Below are 18,617 nucleotides of genomic sequence, written 5' to 3'. Positions count from 1 at the left end.
CTCGTAATGTATACCAGCCTCCTCTGTTGCAGAGTTACTGTTTTCTTGGCACAACCTGTCTCTTATTTTCATAGTTAATTTTCATATAGAAATCATTTGGATTTGACGTGATTTTAGAAAGCTATTCAGCTGAGGTTTAAGGATAAACACATTCCTACAACAGAGCGCAAATAATAGGTGATTAGGTTGTAAACAAAACATGTTTCTGTTTGCCTTACGTTACACCTAATGCTAAAGAGAGCTGGTAGGAATCTTACATTTTTTATTTGAATTAAATGAATCGAGGGTGAATGAAACCCTGCAACCCCCGAAAACTTGAATCTCCTCATTGATTCAATCCGCATCCCACCCGTCCCCACCCAATCCCACCCTTACCTCCACCTAGATACTCTATGACTCCCCCTCTCCCACTCCCAAACATTTTAAGATGTCCTAACCTCTTTGGTGACTCCCTGGTGTCTTAAAAACAGGGTTCCTACACATTGTGATTTCAAATAAAGTACCCGCCCCCCTAAAAAATGTCTGGACATTTAAAGGCTTGTCAATGATGTTGCTCTGTAGTAGGGCTGCACGATTTTGGCCAAAATTATCTGCGATGATTATTTGGATAAATAATGAGATCAAGATTATTTATTTATTTTCCTCCTTTTTTGAAAACATATCCTTCTACTCATCTATTGCCAGGGCTGAAGTGAGGTAAAAACTACATTATGGAATTTTTGGCCCACACTGACAACTTACAATAGGTCAAACATGACCCAGCAGTGGCGTTCAGTGTAAATCCTCCTCATTTAATAGAACTAAATATTTTAGTTTAATATGAAAGCTTTTGTAAGTAAGGTGGGCGATTAAGAGATTTTAACAGTGAACTGTTCTTTGCTGTGCTTTTTTTTGTCTTGTGTTCTGTTTTATGCTTAGTGTATTTTATTCCCTATTTGGAATAAAAATTATTTTATTTTGGAAAAAAAAAAATAATGAACTTCCGATTGATCAAAAAATACGAGAGTAATTTAACTACCTCAAAAGAAGCAAAGTGCAAGATAAGTGCAAGGATTGATGTCACACTGATCCGCTGTTGTCAAAATGGAATCGTGAATGAAACACAAAATGTATTATTTGGATGACTTGATAAAATGTACATCTGATTAACTTTGTCAACAGTGCAGACACAAACAAGTTAAGACAAAAAAGGAGGTGGGGAAGGAGAAGCCACTGTGTGAGGTACAGGCTAAGTGTGTGTGTGTGTGTGTGTGCCTTGAAAAAGGGTAATTAGTATCATAGTTTCTATGGGCGAAGCATGCATTTTAACGTCATAATTAACGGCCAAAATTGTGATCATGATTGAAATTTCATTCATTTTGCAGCCCTACTCTGTAGCTGAAGATTAGTTGTCCAAAAAACAACACAAGAAGTGACAGTAGGACTACAACTTAACATGGCTTTTTTTTCTGAAAGGTGGAAATAGAATTAAAAAATTGTCCAGTTCTTTGTGCAATTAGAAACATGATTCAATTTGACATTTTTATACTCAAAAGCCTTTCCAGACCTGTGTAGGAACCCTGATTGAAGGTGACGTTAAGCTAAAAAGAAGGGAAACCCATAAATGTTGTTCCAAGCAGAACAAAAGATCAACAAGGCCGTTAGGACCAAATAAGTGTTGGTTCAAGGAATGGGCTTACTAACACCCCCGTCTCCCCCATATCTCCCCTTTTCTTTCTCTGGCTAGGTGGAGGAAGCTCCGTGGTTGGGCATGTTGGCCATGCTGCCAACCATGCCAGCCGCGCCAGCCATACCTGAGGGTCCTCCAAGAGCCGGAGGACTGTGCTTGGTAGGTGAGGTCATGTCGGGCCCACGCCCCTGGGCCTGAGCCTGGGGGACATGGTGGGCGTGCTGCAGGGCGTGGCGCTCCAGCAAGGTGCGGTGGGTAAAGGCCCTGTGGCACACGTTGCACTGGAAGGTGCGCTCGGCACGGTGGGTGCGCATGTGCACGTTGAGCGAGCTCTTCTGGGTGAAGCGCTTGCCGCACATGGAGCACTGGAAGGCCCTGACTCCAGTGTGCACCACCATGTGTTTGAGGAGGTAGTCACGCAGGGAGAAGGAGCGCCAGCAGATGGAGCACTGATGAGGTTTTTGACCTGGTGAAACAACAAGTACCAACATGTTCATGTAGAAAAGTGACAGTTTGTTGTCCTACGCACCTACTTCATGAGATGGTTGGATGTGCAAACACCCCCCTTAAAAACATATTGAACCTTTTAAACTCATGAAAACTGGGACATCATTTCTTTGAGTGTTTACAAATGGTTCAACTTTGCAAGAGTCTCTAAAACCAAAGATTAAAGGTTTGGTAATGCAACAGCCCACATTTGTACAGAAAATATATGGATCCAAAACATTAGGTAAAAAACTTAAGGTAAAACTTGAACAAAAATTTTGATTACAGCATTAGTTTATTGATCTTTTTTAAGGTGCTTCACTTTTTTCAACAACTTGACTCCAATTTTGTCTGTCTTCTTTTTTGTGCTGCACAGGAATTTTGGAGATTTTTAGAGAACAAAACAAAAGAAACAAGGTTTTATAAGTAAGACTTGGATGCAAATCATCAAGTTGTATGCATTAAAACCTAAACTTTGACATTAAAGAGACAAAGCCACAAAGTCTGTGATGAACCTTTGAAGGGTAGAGTTTCAGGTTGATTAATTAAAAATATGATCAGAAAGTTTATGCCCCAAACAGCAACCAGCTAGTTTCAAGTCTCAACAAGTTGAAAAAATGTCAATTTTTAATATGAAAACAGAGGAAGATCAACCACACACTAATATTTCCTCACTCACTTATTCACCATTTGTCGTAGTGTGTGTAAAGTTATGTGAGGATTCTTAGTTTAAAGGCTTAATATGTGATTTTTAACACTTAAATGTAATATAAATCAAGTATATCCTCTGAAAATAACTCTGTGAGTCATGACTGTCTACAATGGGTGTAACACCCGAGTCCCACTGTCTGTGATGTTTTCAGAGTTTTCAGAGTCCTATCTTCAGTTTGTTGCCGGCTGACTCCTCCCTCACGAATAAAAGTTGTTTAATTGAGGGACTAGAGAAAAGAAGAATAACATACTGTACTCACTGCTTAACTGTGTTTCTAGATCACGCTCATTTCAGGTAAATTTACATGCAGTGTGAAGATACGAGCATAATAAAGATCGCTAGCATTAGCATGCTAACACAGCAATGCACCGCGAGTTGTTTTGGTTTCATGCTGGTGCTCAAGGGCAACATCTGCTGGATCAAAAAATCGCATATAAAGCCTTTAACTCCTACCCACGTCTAATATATACATTTTTTTTAATCATTGACAGCCAAAATTAAACGTTCTGTCAGTAGCATTAAACCCAACACAAACCTTATTATTTCTAAACAAGGTAAATCAAATCTCATCCTCAAATAAATCGAACAAATTGAACAATACTGGTTTGCATGAATACATAACTACATAAACAGCATTCCACCACAAACATCAACCTTGAATCAAAATGAATAAGTGCTTCTCATACCAGTATTTATTCAGTGAAGTTTTGAGGTTTTGAGTTGCCTCCTATGTCTGTGTGTTTGCTGTGATGCAGAGAGTCTGAGCAGGGGGTGTGAGTTTGTGAATTAGACGCTGTTACACTGAGAGCTCCTCTGTGGCTCTCCAATTGCAGTGGCACCACAGCCCTCTGAATCGCTGCTGCCCCTGCTGGACAGAGGTTGCAAAGTTCCAGCCTCTCCTTTCTCCTTAATGTTAGTTTTCCCCCAGAATATTTTTTTCTTCTTCGAATTGACAGTCGAAGTGTGTATGTTGTATAGCCAAATAAGTCTCCAGTAAGTTTCATCAGGATTGATCAAAGGCAACTTGAGATATGAGCAAATATGTGATAGGCCACGCCCACTTTCATTAATCAGTATGACACTTGAGATTTTGATCAATACTCACCACCAAAGCATCTGAAAATCTGTACCAGAATGTACAATGATTGGACGAATGGTTAATGAATTTTGGCCATTTCTCTGAAAAGCTCGGCCGTCAAATTGTATTACTGGTCATGAAAACTAAATAAGCTATCAACAACCGTCGTAAATTATTTAATAAACCTGGTCCAATGAGCATCCACAGAAAATATGGTACCAACTATGTGAAAATGCTATTTTCCTAAAATTAAAATTGGCTGAAGATCCATCATGGTGGATTTTGATGGTTTTTAGAGCTCAAACTTCAAGTCGATCCAACTTACGCTATGGGGGGCATGGCTTGTCAAAAATTGTGTTTTGTTTCCAGTTATTGTGCAAAGTTTCCTGTTTCTGTTCAGCATAAGACAAATAATAATTACAACCATAAACTCTCAAATAAATAAAAAGGTTGAGGAGAAGTTGGCGTGTCTTACCCGAGTGGATGAACATGTGCTTGCTGTAGTTCTTCCTGGAACGTAAAGATTTGCCACAGTGCGTGCAGTCAAACGAGGTCTCAGATCCCTGGGAAGAAGGGGAGGGGCCCGCAGAGCAGGAGGAGGCGGAGGGAGGCGGAGCCGGGGTCATGGGCGCCGGTGGCGGAACTTGTTGACTGGGCTCCGTCGCTGCCATGCTGTCAATCCCTCCCATGGGCCCGCCCACATAGTAGGGAGCGGGCTGTGATTGGCTCACTGGGTACTGGAAAAGAAGCTAAAGAGGGAAAAACAACATCCTCTGTTAGCACGGGGTCATATATATTTATATTTACTTCATTCTTCAGTTTTCCATTATTCTCTTTTCAAATCTTCAAAATCAGAGAGACTGCACAGATTCATATATAACACAGTAGTCCTCAAAAGTTTTCTGTCATGCCTACTCCTGGAGGAGGAACATTTTTCACCTCCCCAACCTGACAAATGGTGACTCAAAGGGTTAACTTAATGCTATTAATAAGTAAATTAGGGATTATTGGCTGTTTAAAACATTCCCAATAAAAACAATAACAAAACATGATGTTGAGGCTGGCGGGGAATCATGGGAGTTCTCTCTCCATCCCCAGTATTTTGTTTTTTGTATGCACCAGCTAGAATAGCAAACAATATGAACATTTTAACATAATCCAGATGTCTTTGGTCTGGACACTGACCGCTCAGTTTTGTAAATGGTAAGCACTGATTTCCAAAGCCAATCCGTGTGCACAGTCTTATAAACTGTTGGTATGGATTTGCAAACAGCTTTCAAACTCTTAACTAAGCCTTTGGGGGCTTCATGCAACACAACTGGTGACCTTCGTGTGGGGAGGCTTGGTACTAAGACGCAGCAAAACCAAGAGAGCGGAATCACATTGGCAGCAAGCAGCTAACATCAATCAATCTATATTTGTATAGCGCCTATTCACAACAAGTGTTACCTCGAGACACTTTACAAAAAGCAAGTAAAAGACTGCTTTTTGTAAAGCTACACTAAACAAAAACTAAAAGTACAGCATTTGAAGTTTTATATTTTGCATTCTAAGAGACCCTAAGAGCAGACATCTCTGCATGTTTTAGAACATAATATAATTTGGGCTGTCAGCGTTATCACACTCATCATGATGCGATTAAGGCTTGAAATCACATTAATCACGTGCTACTTTGTCCCTTTAGGGACACCTTAGGTAAGACGTGGCAGCATCTCCCTGTAACCACAGTGAAGGAAGACCTTGCAGCGCCTTTGAATGGCTCATTTCACTTTAAAAATCTCCCTTCCAGCTCAGTGGGCCAGTCAAAATTATTATCCTTCTTGTGACATCGAACACTTCACTAATTTACCGTTCCCTTTATTTGTTTTAATTTACTTTCCAATCTGCAACAAGTTCCTTTTTTCCCTAGTTAGGTTAATGCCCTATAATTCAAAAATGTTTAATTATTACTCTTAACACATTTCAATCCTCTGAATAAAAGTTGATTTGGCTTACATTAGTTTTTTTAAGACTGGTTTCGTTGTTAAAGGAAGAATGCATGACTTTTTGTTCCAGTAGATGTCGCGCTTGAGCACCAGCATGAAACCAAAACAAACGCTATTTAGAGTCCTTCGCTCTCCTCCAACGACACACCTCCAACGACACACCTCCAACTCCTCGTGTTTGCTCAAAGGAGTTATCAAATTGGAACGCAGCATAATTAAGCACTAAGTGCTGAGTGCACGCAGTGTACAGAATTATGCTTGTTGCTGCATTGTCATGTTAGCAGGCTAATGGTAGCATGAATATTATATATCTAATTGGACTTTCACACTGGCTGAAAACTTCTGAGAAACTCCTGATATTTGCAGAAGGAGCTGTATGTGTGTGAAAGCAAACAGCCACATGTCTAGCTCTGACTTCACACAGAGTTTCTTCTGCCAGACTCCTAGTATTTTTTCCGCAGCAAGTCCGAGTTAGCTAATTTGTGAAGAAAGCAGGATATTATCCGGAGAAATCAACTTGAGGCAATGGGAGGGGGAGTAATGTTTACATACTGTGACTGCTGCACGATGCATAGAGTGTATGCACACAACTGCTATGATCTCCATGCACATAGTTAAATGGCTGCATTACGTTTTCTGTTCACCAGTATGTCTTTCTCCGCTCTTTTGTCTATATTGTGATTCCGTTGAACTACACGTAGCAGTGACATAAAGACAAATATTCTCATTATAACGTCGTATTGCGGGCTCTGTTGCGTCGTCTGCTACTTCCATTTGTTTTTTTACGACATGTCTTACCCCAGTAGAGACCCCCTGCACCCCCCTCCTGTCTGACAGGAATAGTCCCCCTCTGTGAGGAGCATATGTGAACAGCCAGGTCAGGAGGATATCCAGAGTGGTCCTCCTGAAATCATCTAGATATTAGAAAACGTGGATCCTTATAACTACACGACATAGATTTATTTTTGGGCTTTTTGAACCTTTATTGTAGAGATAGGACCGTGGACAGAGTCAGAAATCAGGGAAAGAGGGAAGTGGGGAACGATTCGTCAGATCCGACACCAGGCTTCAGTGTTTCCCCTACCATTATATTAGGGGGCGGCCCGCCCCCCCAATGGCCCCCCCACGCCCCCCTTGAAGGTCAAGTAAAAAAAAAAAAATACTTTTTTTTTTTTTTTTTTTTAAGATTTATTTTCGGGCTTTTTGTGCCTTTATTGTAGAGATAGGATAGTGGATAGAGTCGGAAATCAGGGAAAGAAGTCATTTAAGGATACCTTTCAGATAGAAAAGGACAGCTGTCATTAAAAGTAACACATGAACACCAAGATTCCTTCAAGTGTTTGTGTCGGCGTGTGTCGGCGTGTCCCCCCCCCCACCCCCCCAAAGCTGTAAACCTAGGGGAAACACTGGGCTTACTTGGAGGACTATAGCCTCCGTAAATGGGGCGCGAGCACCAACCACTATGCTACTGGCTCCCCATGGATTTTCTTCTTTAACGCCCATGTTGGCTTATGCACACACAAAAAAAAGACAGAAAAAATAAAATATTTAGTGTTTGGATAATCTAGTGTGGGGAAAAGCATGAATTATTTACAATAGTCTGCAGTGAGGGTTAAGCCAAGCAGCATCCAGGCTGAACAAAGGGTTGTGATGCACGTTAAAGTCAAGTGTGTTTGTTTTCCAACTGTAACTCAATCTGCCATCGTAACTCTGCCTTCATTTAACTCTATACCCAGTTTGTAAGAACATTCAGGACAGATTTAACATCATTACAGTGGATAGTAAGACAGGGAGCACACTGACCTGGTTGTTGATGGACTGTGTAGTTGGAGGTGGAGTCAGAGGCTTGTTGACCCTTCCTCTGGGGTTGAAAGCCATTGCCTGAGGAGGCTCACTCTGGGGCCAGAAACTCTCTGAAAACACCCCCTGCTCATCATAGAAGTCCTGAAAGACACACAATCACATATGGACTTTATTCAAGATCTAACACACACATCTCCAACCCGAGAAAATGACACCAGTTTTAATAGTTTAATGATTTGGCTGCAGTTCAATATACAACCCTCTTTCATAAAGCACCTTCTTTTTCAGGTCACAGGTTCTCTTATAATGACATTCATTATGTATAACGACACCTTCCTGAGCTGTCTTTGAGCAGGACTCTTACCAGCTCCATGCATGTAGATCCTGTAAGTCTCCGTGCTTCACCTCAACAAACGAGTGCATGTGTAAAGAATCAAGTCCTCTTTTGTTTACATATATAAAAGACCTCATCATTTATTATTTGCATTACTTGGGATTGACAGTTATATCTGTCAGCTGGCAGGCATGTTTTTATCTTACACGCAAGGGTGTGGATACTTTTCTGACAGAAGATGTAATGAGAAAACAACGCTGGGGCTGATTTAGAAATGGTTATCATTTAGTTGGTTCATTAGGGACAGTTTACCCATTTTGTTTGACTAAGTGCAAGGTAAAAAAACACATTTTACATTGTGATACATTTTTATGAAATCAGTTCACAATCCAACCAGAAAAGATTTTTACATTCCAGTTTATAAATGCTCCACAATGTCCAACATATCTTTATTTATGACTTTCTTTATCGCTCTTATGGCTTCGGTTTAATGCATCCATGTATTTTATCACTGGTGTGTTTTTCTGCATTTATCTATATATTTTTCAAAAATATTTTCATAAAGTTGTTATTGAAATGTATTGCTTTTACTTCCATCTATTTTTTTATTGCCGCTGGTTCATTTTCATGTTTCTATTTATTTCAGTTGGTTATGTCGTCTTACATCTTCGGTCCTCCTGGTCTCGAATCATTTGTTGGGTTTATATGTTGTACTAAAAATGTTTTACTGTACGAGTTCTATTGCTGTCAGGTCATTATGTTGTTTGGGTTCTTTTGTGTTTGGGATCTTATGCTTTGTTCTTTGGCCTTGTTTAAATGAAATTTTCTTGTATGACACAATAATAAAATAAAGAACTAAAACTCTCTTAATGTAACTGCATCCTAATAACTGTTTGTAGTCAGATCTAGTCTGCATTGATGAACAATAAATGTAAAAAGGTCTATTGTCATTATCAGTTATATATTTTTTAAATATATTTTTGTTATCTGTGAATCATTTCACTACTATAATCGGTATTGGTTCCTGAAGTCCGATGTGTTTTGGACTCTAGTATTTAAAACCTGTCTTTAATCCCTGAAAATGCCTTTTATTGTTGCCAAAGTGCAGGGATGAGAAAGACTGACTCCTGCATTGCACTTACAGCAATCAAAGCCTTTACGCAAAGAATCACAGAGGAGCATTACGTTGTCAGCACAGGAACAGGTTAATAATGGAAATAAAACAAAGGTAAATTATTTTTAAGCAGAGGCCTGAGTACTAGAGATGAGCCAGAATCCAAAAATGAGTTAGGAAAGGCACTGACAATTAGATGGATATGGATATTTTTCATATATTTTTCAAAAATACGCTTGTTATAATCCGGAATTTAAAAAAAAGTCAAGTTTTATGTTACGTGCTTCATTGACGCAGCATGAGCCGCCTGAGTCTCTGCAGCTCCAGTCTGCCCCTCCCTTTTGATTCATTCCCTGAGACCGTGGCTTCATTTCAGTTAAGCCTCCACAACGTACATCAAAATGAAGCTAAGAAAGTGTCCTTTTAGTGGGAGGTGTTAACATCCTGCCTTTAAAATTGCCCAAGTCAAAGATCATTTCATTTAGTCCTCCACATTACGGAAGTTATACATAAGCTCGTCTCAGGTAGTGGGTTCTTATTGTTCTTATCTTATACCTAAAGAATGTAAAGAATAATACATGTTAAATACAGCCTATGTTTACATGTTGTATCTCAGTCAATTTACATCCATTTAAAAAGTAAAGCCATCATATGTCTCATTGTATTTTGACTTAGTGTTCAGACAGTTCATAAAACTTTAGTTAAAAATAGAAATAAGGAGAAAGAGAAATAGAAACAGATTCAACTGCAGTGTGATGAGGTATATGTTCCATCATTTTTATATGCCTAAAGTAAATCCATTTTAATGTTTTGAAGGCCCAACTGCATTGCCAGAATTAAAATGATGTGACAACCCAATGTTCATTTGTAATTTGATTAAATCTGTTCTCATCCTTTATGATAAGTGTTGCAAGAAAACTGAACAAAAAAACCCACCCCACACACTACTTGTATAAACCACGCCCACTTCCGGTTTACACCCGAATACACATATAGATAATTCTTTGGTTGAACAGATAGAGATAGTGATGTCTCTGCACACCCCTACTGTGTGCCTTTTGAAGAACCACATAGGGAAGATCTATCTGTTTAGATTCTAGCTGAACAATTCACAATAAGAGAAGTCAATTATATTGCCCTCAGAAAGCTCACATCAGTCGAGCTCTGGCATTTGTAACCTATTTTTATCCCTCAACCCCAATAATATAGATGCAAGAGCACATGGGTTGAAATGAGATCATCCTGCACAGTGCGGGCCGACCAGTCGATCTACATTACTGTAAAAACAGAGGCGAGTTGTTTTTGGATGTATGGCTCGGCAGAAAACCTGATGAGTAATACCGGAGTTTAAACCATGCATATAATGAAGGGTAATATGGATTAAAACCTCAGGAATAAAAGACCAAAAAAAACAACTAATCATACACTGTATATTAACACAAGTAACATGTACACAAAATAAATACATTTATTATAATACAATTAATACTAATAATAGGCCAATACAAGCAGTTACAAAAAACTGCCTCTTTATTTTGAAAGTTCTTTTAAAAAGTACAACTGACTGGAAAATGAAAAGCTGCAACATTTCAAAAACAGTTTTTGTTACCAAACCAAAAGCAAAGTCGGTTAGAGGGTTACATCCAGTTATCCAACACAGCGCTCTGTAACGTAGTTTGTTTGTATAAGTTTGCAGCTACAGACTACAGCAGGCTGTTTCTTTATCGACCACGCAGTTCTGATTGTTGCCCCCACCCCTCAACCACGAGCTGATGCCCCGATGCAGCCTGAACTCTGGGGGTCTTATCCGACGGGAGCATCCAACAGTATCTATCACGGACACATGAGGATCTCAGAGACGCAAGAGGATTTTAATCAATTTGTTTTCTTTCTGTATAACAGTAGTTAAGGCGGAGGGCATGTGTTGTTAATGTGGCTGCCTTGGTTATCAAGCGCAGCGAAAAACACTGAAAATCGAGAAATGGATCTAAATACTGCTCGCTTTGTGGAGCGCTTACATGACAATTTACATAAAAATAACCAGATGGAATTCCTGAAAAAACAATGCATGTGAACACCCTGATATCCTGCATTTTATCCACTGTTATAATTCATGGTTTCTGTATGTTACCATCTACACACTGTAGTAACATATGAGCTGGATAGATTTCTGATTACTGACCATTGCATAAAGAACTGATAATAAACATTTTCAGAATTCTGACTTTTCCTATCAGGAGGCTATTTTACCTCATATGCAACAGCCTCAGCCTTGCTAATATTAACTGCTGCTAACATAACGTATGCTGAATGAATGTTATCATAACACATGTAAAAACTTGCTTGCAATACTTCAAGCCCTCGTTTGGCACATTGTAGAGTTACATTTAACACCTGATTAACTGATTCTGCTGCAGGGGGACCGACTGACAGCTTGAAGAGAAGAAGAGGTAAAGTCTTGTGAAATATTTTTCATAAAAATTGTCAAATTGGAGAGATGTCATTTTCACCTGGCTGGGATCAATTACAGCAAGAGCCAAACAACATCTGTATAAAAGCCTAAATGAACTTTAGAATTAAACTATTTCCATACAAATGCTTAATGGGGTTTAAGATAAATTCTGCTATAGCGCTTTTCATTTTTATGTTAGAAGTTAATTAGTATACAGACAGAAGACATTGTTTATCAAAAGTACTGTGATATGCAAGTTTGCTTGACAACATGTCATGTGAACTGAAGAGTATCTCCTTAAAAACAGAATATGTTATGAGTAGAGCTGGCCAAATTGGTGATCACATGCTTTGCTCGTAAAGAAAAACAAGACCCCTTAGCCTTGTCAACAGAGCAGATTTATCCATTTCTAAACTGACTTTCTCTGCAACAATTTTCAGAAAAAATACTGACAGGCAGAGCGGCATCCTTTTGACTCTGTGGCAGATGTTTCTTGTGTAGTCTGCAGGGTACAGCAGGCTGCGGCATAAATCCGCTCCACAATTTTCTTCCCTCTTACTTCAAGATTTGTGACAGAAATGCTAAGAATACATTTAAAATACAAGCATCATTTTCTAAGTTTCCCTCTTGAGCAATTTGCAACTAAGATATTTATTCCGTAAGATGCTCTGGATCTTCCTTCTGCAAGTAGGGCCTGATAAATTATTTAAATGTCCATTGAAAATTAGCATTACATCTCTTATATAATTTAAAATATGACCAACTTGGTCTTTATCAGTAGGTCTTCTTCATTGGCCTCCAAAGCTGCAACTCTGAGTAAAACCCACCTGTCCAAAGCCTGCCATAGATTCCTGGGAGCCATCCTGCTCTCCGCCTCTTCTACCGTCCTCCAAAGCATAGACAGTCCCATCTGGGTCCTGAACCCCCTCATCTTTCACCACCACTCCTTCTCCTCCCAGCACCTATGGAGAAAAAGGTCCAATTCAGTCTTTTATACAGCATAAGGTCTACAACAGTGGCAGGAGCTAAAAAGCAGATGGTCAGCACAGTGACCCTTCAGGCAGGTACTAATAAGTTTAATGACCTACAGTAAACATGCAGAAGTCCATAGAACATCAACAAGGCAGTTACTGCTGAAGTTAACACGAGAGCTTCTCCTCAGTTGTGCAAAGTGCAGAAACATCTCAGCGATATACGCCAATGCAGTGCGGGAAGAGGGAAAAGCAGAAAAGGAAAGAAAAGAAAACCGTTGCAGCTCTGCATGCCTGAAAGCTGTAACCATGGCAACCCTTCCCCTTATCCCTCTACCTGGAGTCTGAGCGGCTGCCTCTGCTTGCGGCTGTGGCTCGCCCCCCTGTCTCTGTCCCCGTCTCTTCCCCGCTCTCTCCCGTCCAGGTCCTCCTCCTCGCTGTAGCGGTCTATCCCCACCAGGTCATCAGAGAGGTCGGTTGTGTTGCCGCGGAGGCTGTCCCTGCCGATGCTGTCCACGCTGCCCACACCGGAACTGCAGCCCGCTGAGAGGTTCCCTGTGCTACTAGTGCTGGCTCCGTTGGCCGTCTGCGCCAACAGGTCTCGCAGCTTGTATCTGACATCCTGAGTGCAGCTGGGGCTCTGTTTCATGAGGATTGTGCCGGCCCCAGGGCCCAGTCCGTCGCCTCCACACATGGATCCTGGACCCATGTTGCCCAGCTCCATCAGACTCACGGTGTTAGCCTGATCCATCGGGCCTGGGCCTCCCTCACTGACGCTCGCACCCCCCATCCCCCCGCCCATGTTGCTCGCCCCACATTCAGCCATGAAGTTAGAGAAGTTTGCATATCCTCCACCTGCGGCGCTAACAGAACAGCTTCCACTACTCCCTCTCTCTGCTCCTTTCCCACCACCGCGCTCCTCTTGTTTAGGGAGAACTCCACCAAGCATCGCGCTTCCCGCCGCTGCTGCAGCAGCTGCAGCCGCCGCACCTGCCGCAGCCTTCCTCTGAGAGATAATCTGGGTGCACTCGTCGATGACCGTCTTGATCTGTAAGATGCTGGCAGCAGTGAGAATGCAGAGGGCCTGAGACTGCAACACAACCAAAGAGCCGCTGTACATGAAATCAACAAGCTGCTTCACGGTTTCAGCCGGGACCAACGGTGGCACGGAGATCTCAGAGTGACCCAGCAACAGCTTGTCCTGGAAGAAGGGGCTACCAGCTGCCAGGACACAGGCGTGGGCACGTAGTGAAGAATCATGTATCCGCACGGTCACATCGCAGAAGAGGCCCTCCCGCCGCTGCGTGCGCAGAGCCTCCAGCACCGACTGGCTGGAGTTGTGCAGGTGGATGTAGTGCACAGTCTCAGTGCCAGGCGGCATGGGAGGAGGAGGCGAGTCGCTGGGGATGGGGTGGGAGTGGGAGTGGGGATGGGGGAGGGGGGGTAGGTGTCTGGGGTTTTGCGTCAGCTTGAGGGATAAGGAGGACAGGGAGGGAAACGGGTACAGTGCATGGGCCACGGTGGGTCCGCGTCCCCTCAAACAGTCATTAGTCTGCTGGAAGCTTTCAAACTGCTGCGCTGCTGAGGTCCAAGTGTTTGAGGAGCTCCTTTTGTTAGCCTGAGAGAGAGGGACATCCACCGGCCTCACTGTCTCTGCTGAAAACCTGTGAAGATGGAAATTAATAAAAATGATTAATCATGAGGCTTATGTAGAACAAAAATTACAAATATTGCTGGACATTTATTTCAGTAAACAGAAAATAATGCTACCAAACATTTCATTACTCCAGCTTCTCAAATGTATAACTTTGCTCAGAAAACCTTGAAAATTTCACATCTTTGGGTTGCTAAATTTTGACTGTAACATGCTGCAAGATTTTTCGATGGGAATGCGTCACAACTTTTTCAACATTTTGTTTTCGTAGACAAATTAAATAATCAAAATAGCAGAAAAAAAAACAAAGAGTAACTCCTTTTGTTGCGGTCAGATTCATGTTTTCTACACAGATTTGTGACGATTTCGAGTCAAGTCGCAAAGCTGCGGCTGAAGGTGACACAGGTGACAATTAAGAAGCTGCTAATTAATCATCAATTAAGCCGCGTGCATCATCTGGAACACCTGTGCGCGAGTCCAGTAGCTCCTCAGGTCAGTGTGTGAGGCTATTCTGCACAGTGGGTGGCCGTAATGCAACACCAAAGAACATTTTTATCTGTCCGAAGCTCAAGGTATTCCTAGCTTCAGAATAAACCCATATTGTAAGGTGTATATACAGTGACAGTTCAGGTAAACAGGTGACTGACCAGCCGAGTTTGGCGAGCAGGTTAACGGGGGCAAGCTAACGTTAGCTTAGCGTTAGCTGTTGACATTAGCCGCTCGACTGCCGCTCGGAAATACGCACGAAATGCTCACATTTACACATGCAAATGAAAGCATCAGCATCGAGCAATCCCAAACATACATTGTTCAATATCGAATGGAAACTGACGAGTCTGACATAACACAACAGCAGCTATGTTAGCGTGCTCCCACGCTCCAGTGCAATGCTAACCTTGCTGGATTATTAGCTAGCTAGCGCAAATTCCCGGAGACACAACTAGTAAAGTTAGCATGTCAGCTAACGGGCTACCACCCTTTTTTTTCTCTACAGGACGTACTAAACATGACACCCACGTCAGTGCATGTTGTTAAATCGTGACTACATACCTGCAATGTGCAGTGACAGTTCAGAGCTTTAGTTTTCAGGCAGATGGATGCAGCAGGAAGCCCCCTCAGTAATATCGCACCCAACCCGATGAGAGCTGGAAACAAACACACATTCTAACAAACACACACTCCCAGACCCACGTATACATACAGGGGACAGGCACAAGAAAAAGGGGATGTGGAGTTTCTCCGGCTTAACGCCACATAAACCATCAGCAACAGTGAGTGTACATGCAGTTCTTTCGCACAGGCTCCCACCCTGCAGAAAGTAGGACAAATACCTGCACACAGGCTCACATAACACAGCACAGACAGCAACATGGAGGGATAGAAACGCGTGGAAATGCACACCTGTAAGCACACACAAAACGTGTCGTGATTTGCAGATAAGCACAGAACAATATTTAAAATGTAGCATGCACATTTAATGAGGAATACTTTAATTTCTAAACTTAAAAGTTATCATGTAATGCTTTGTAGGCTACTGGGTTTGGTTTAAAACTGACACACATACAAGATAAAGAAACTTTATTGATCTCCCATGGGGGGAAATTTTTGCATTACAGGCAGCTCAAGAAAACAGGAAGAAGGAATCAAATTATTCAAAATAAAAATAAAAATCAAACATATGTACATCAGTTAAATGTTACAAGAACAATCATTTAGATGTACACAGATTAATACATTATAAAAACACTCATTTACACCCATGTTAGTCAAGTTAAAAGCAAGACAAGAGGTAAAGGTAACATTTTTACTATACAAGAAGTTTTTCAGTTGACTTTTGAAAAATGTATAATTTTTATCTACATAGCACTTTTATTAACAAGGTTAAAGAAATGCATTCACAAAAACACCACGACAAGAAAAAAAAGAAAGCAAACAAATCAGATGAAAAGAGTAGTTGTGGATAGTTAAACATTAAGAGTAAAGCTATTAAGAGAGGATTTAAAAGAAGCTAATGATCCAGCATATCTGATAGTAATTAGCAGACAGACCTTTAGATAGATCCAAAACTCTTATTGCTGTCATATGGTAGTGCGCTCTGCTGAGCTGTAGTTTCCCCCAGGAAAGCTGACTCCATAAAGGGTTTAAAAAGGAGGAGATATGGTGGTAAGTTATGTAGTAGAGGTGGGGCCATACAATTAAAAAATCTTGTATAAACAACACAATTTTGAGAATAATCAAAAATGTCCAAAGCACATGTCTTACACATTCTATGAATAGAATAACATTGTAATAAAGAAAATGTATTCATATTAAATCATAATGAAATCATCGTTGACAGATGTTTAAATTGGTGGTTGTTTAAATGTACAGTTTGCGCACAGGTTACATATGAATGTGTGTTTAAGGGTTATCTTCTCTGTGCTGTAGCTTTGTTCCGGGTTAATAAACGTCAGTGAGGATGGAGAGTTACGTAAAGTCACAAAAGAGGATTCAGGATCGGACTGTGCTTCAAGAACAAACACCTGAAGTGAGTAAACTGTAGTACTCAACCGATAAGGCATGTTTTTAGTTGATATAAATGGTTAAGTTGGGGAATTATTGCAAAGGAGAATTAGGCTTGTTAGGCTGGTAAAACATTTTAGGTGGGTTGTAGGTAGCCCAGCAGTTCTACACCAGGCAGGGTTCAATTAAATAAAGTGAGGCACAGATAAGAGGGGGATGGGGAGGTTCTCCCAAAGGAAATTTTGAGCAACGCTTCATTCATGCATGCTGGAGAATGTTTATGCAAAACTTTGTGTTCATGTTGCATGACTTAATCTGTTATTTTTCACATAGTCATTTTAAAACAGAGTAGTTTATAAAACACAAAACTCATGAGCAAATTCTGTTTACTGCTTTAACACTTGAAGTAAACAAAGACTCTCAAGACTTTAAAACTGAAGTTAAACCTTACATAACAGCCAAAACAGAAATACATGAGTTTCAAAACATCAAGGAGATTCATTCAATGTTTATTTTGCTTAAAAAAATAATTTCAAATTATTTTAGTATGATACACTTGAAATAAATGTATTTTTAAATACACTCTCCAGATAGTTTAATATTGGAAACTCTGACTGTATAATACAAACTGTTACCTGCATTCATGCTCTCTCTCTGCCTCAGTGATGGTTTAGTGTCACCGTGGTTTACTCTTTAACTATTAACATGTAAAGTCTATAGTGTGCCCTGTTATGCCTCTTACTGATGTGTTGTTGTTCTCACTTCACTAAAACCAAAACGTCAGGAGGCTGAGTATTTCATTTAATACAAGCTATCGGAATTCATTGCTCTTTTTTTGGGCAGTATACTATAAAAGATAGAAACTCAAAAAACAACAACGACAACCCTCAAACCCAGAAGACGACAGCATGTCCAGCCATCACAAGAAAAGTTGGACAGGCCTGTAGAGTTGTTCAGTTAAAAAGTTTAAAGATTCAGTACTTCCTATAAAGTATCTTATAAAATAAAAACTATATTTTGATCAGTAATTATAATGCTTTAAATATTTTTAAGCCATCATTTTTTTTTTGAGTCAAGTAAATGCATGGCTTAATATTCACGCAAAAATAAAAGGTGAGTTAAAATAGCAATCTTAAATTCATTCATGCAGCCACTAAAAATGAGCTGTGCAACCGCTTGTAAAAGTCAAAGTTGAGCCCCCGAAAGTGGAACTCTACATAAATACAATCCAAAGAATTGCATTATCAAAAATCAATAACATTTCTTTATTTTTTTTTTTTATCTCTACACATCTGCAGATTATCAGATAGTATAAAACCTGGGCTGGAAATTCTGCCTTTAGAAGACAGTTAGTAGAAATGAAACAACGCAGTCGATTTTTTTGTTTGTTGACAAAGTTCCCATGAAACAGACAGCAGGGTATTATGTGGTTTCCTATTTGAATATATTTTCTTATGTATGCTGGAAGCTAGAGAAAGACTTGTTGATAAGTATTTATGAGAAAGAGGAAGAAGAAGAAGAAGAAAAACACAGTGTTGATTCTTTACTGTTAAACACCACGTAGGTCCTCTGCGTCATGAGGGAGGCCCTCTGATATCTCTGCCATCTCTCCAGAGGCTGCATCTTCACCAGGCATTAGCCTGTGGCTTCTAAGATTAGGAAAATATCTCCCTCGTTTTGTAAGGGTCATCATCTCAACTTAAAGTGTCTGGCTGTTATTGAGTTTTAAGTATTATAGGCATGCATCTGCTGCTGCTCCAAAGTTTAATAAAGAGACACCAGGATTTACTCCACAACAAAATATAATTTAATGAATTCACTTTTCACTGTGTTGATCACAAATCTATGTTGATGTAA

At 40.4% G+C, this 18,617-nt stretch overlaps 1 protein-coding gene across 1 annotated transcript; it reads right to left on the bottom strand.

Moving 5' to 3' along the window:
- Positions 1-382: 382 nt before the first annotated feature.
- zbtb45 (zinc finger and BTB domain containing 45) lies at positions 383-14,287 on the bottom strand. Its single transcript, XM_061049192.1, has 5 exons — positions 12,942-14,287; positions 12,461-12,595; positions 7,734-7,874; positions 4,421-4,694; positions 383-2,135 (listed from the first exon to the last, which is right to left on the bottom strand). Exons 1-5 carry the CDS (start codon positions 13,983-13,985, stop codon positions 1,723-1,725), a joined length of 2,007 nt encoding a protein of 668 aa, XP_060905175.1. The 5' UTR covers positions 13,986-14,287; the 3' UTR covers positions 383-1,722.
- Positions 14,288-18,617: the final 4,330 nt, after the last annotated feature.

The sequence above is a fragment of the Labrus mixtus genome, chromosome 2 (assembly GCF_963584025.1).
Source record: "Labrus mixtus chromosome 2, fLabMix1.1, whole genome shotgun sequence".
NCBI lineage: Eukaryota > Metazoa > Chordata > Actinopteri > Labriformes > Labridae > Labrus > Labrus mixtus.
The sequence above is the reverse complement of the archived record's forward strand: the minus strand, read 5'-3'. Positions and strand labels throughout refer to the sequence as shown.

Excerpts from the sequence above, each read along its gene's own strand:
- zbtb45 (XM_061049192.1), bottom strand. The coding sequence starts at position 13,985 with ATGCCGCCTGGCACTGAGACTGTGCACTACATCCACCTGCACAACTCC. Across the intron at positions 4,695-7,733 it reads CACAGTCCATCAACAACCAG|CTTCTTTTCCAGTACCCAGT; the intron begins GTCAGTGTGCTC and ends TTCCCTCTTTAG. Across the intron at positions 2,136-4,420 it reads GCACATGTTCATCCACTCGG|GTCAAAAACCTCATCAGTGC; the intron begins GTAAGACACGCC and ends TTGTTTCACCAG.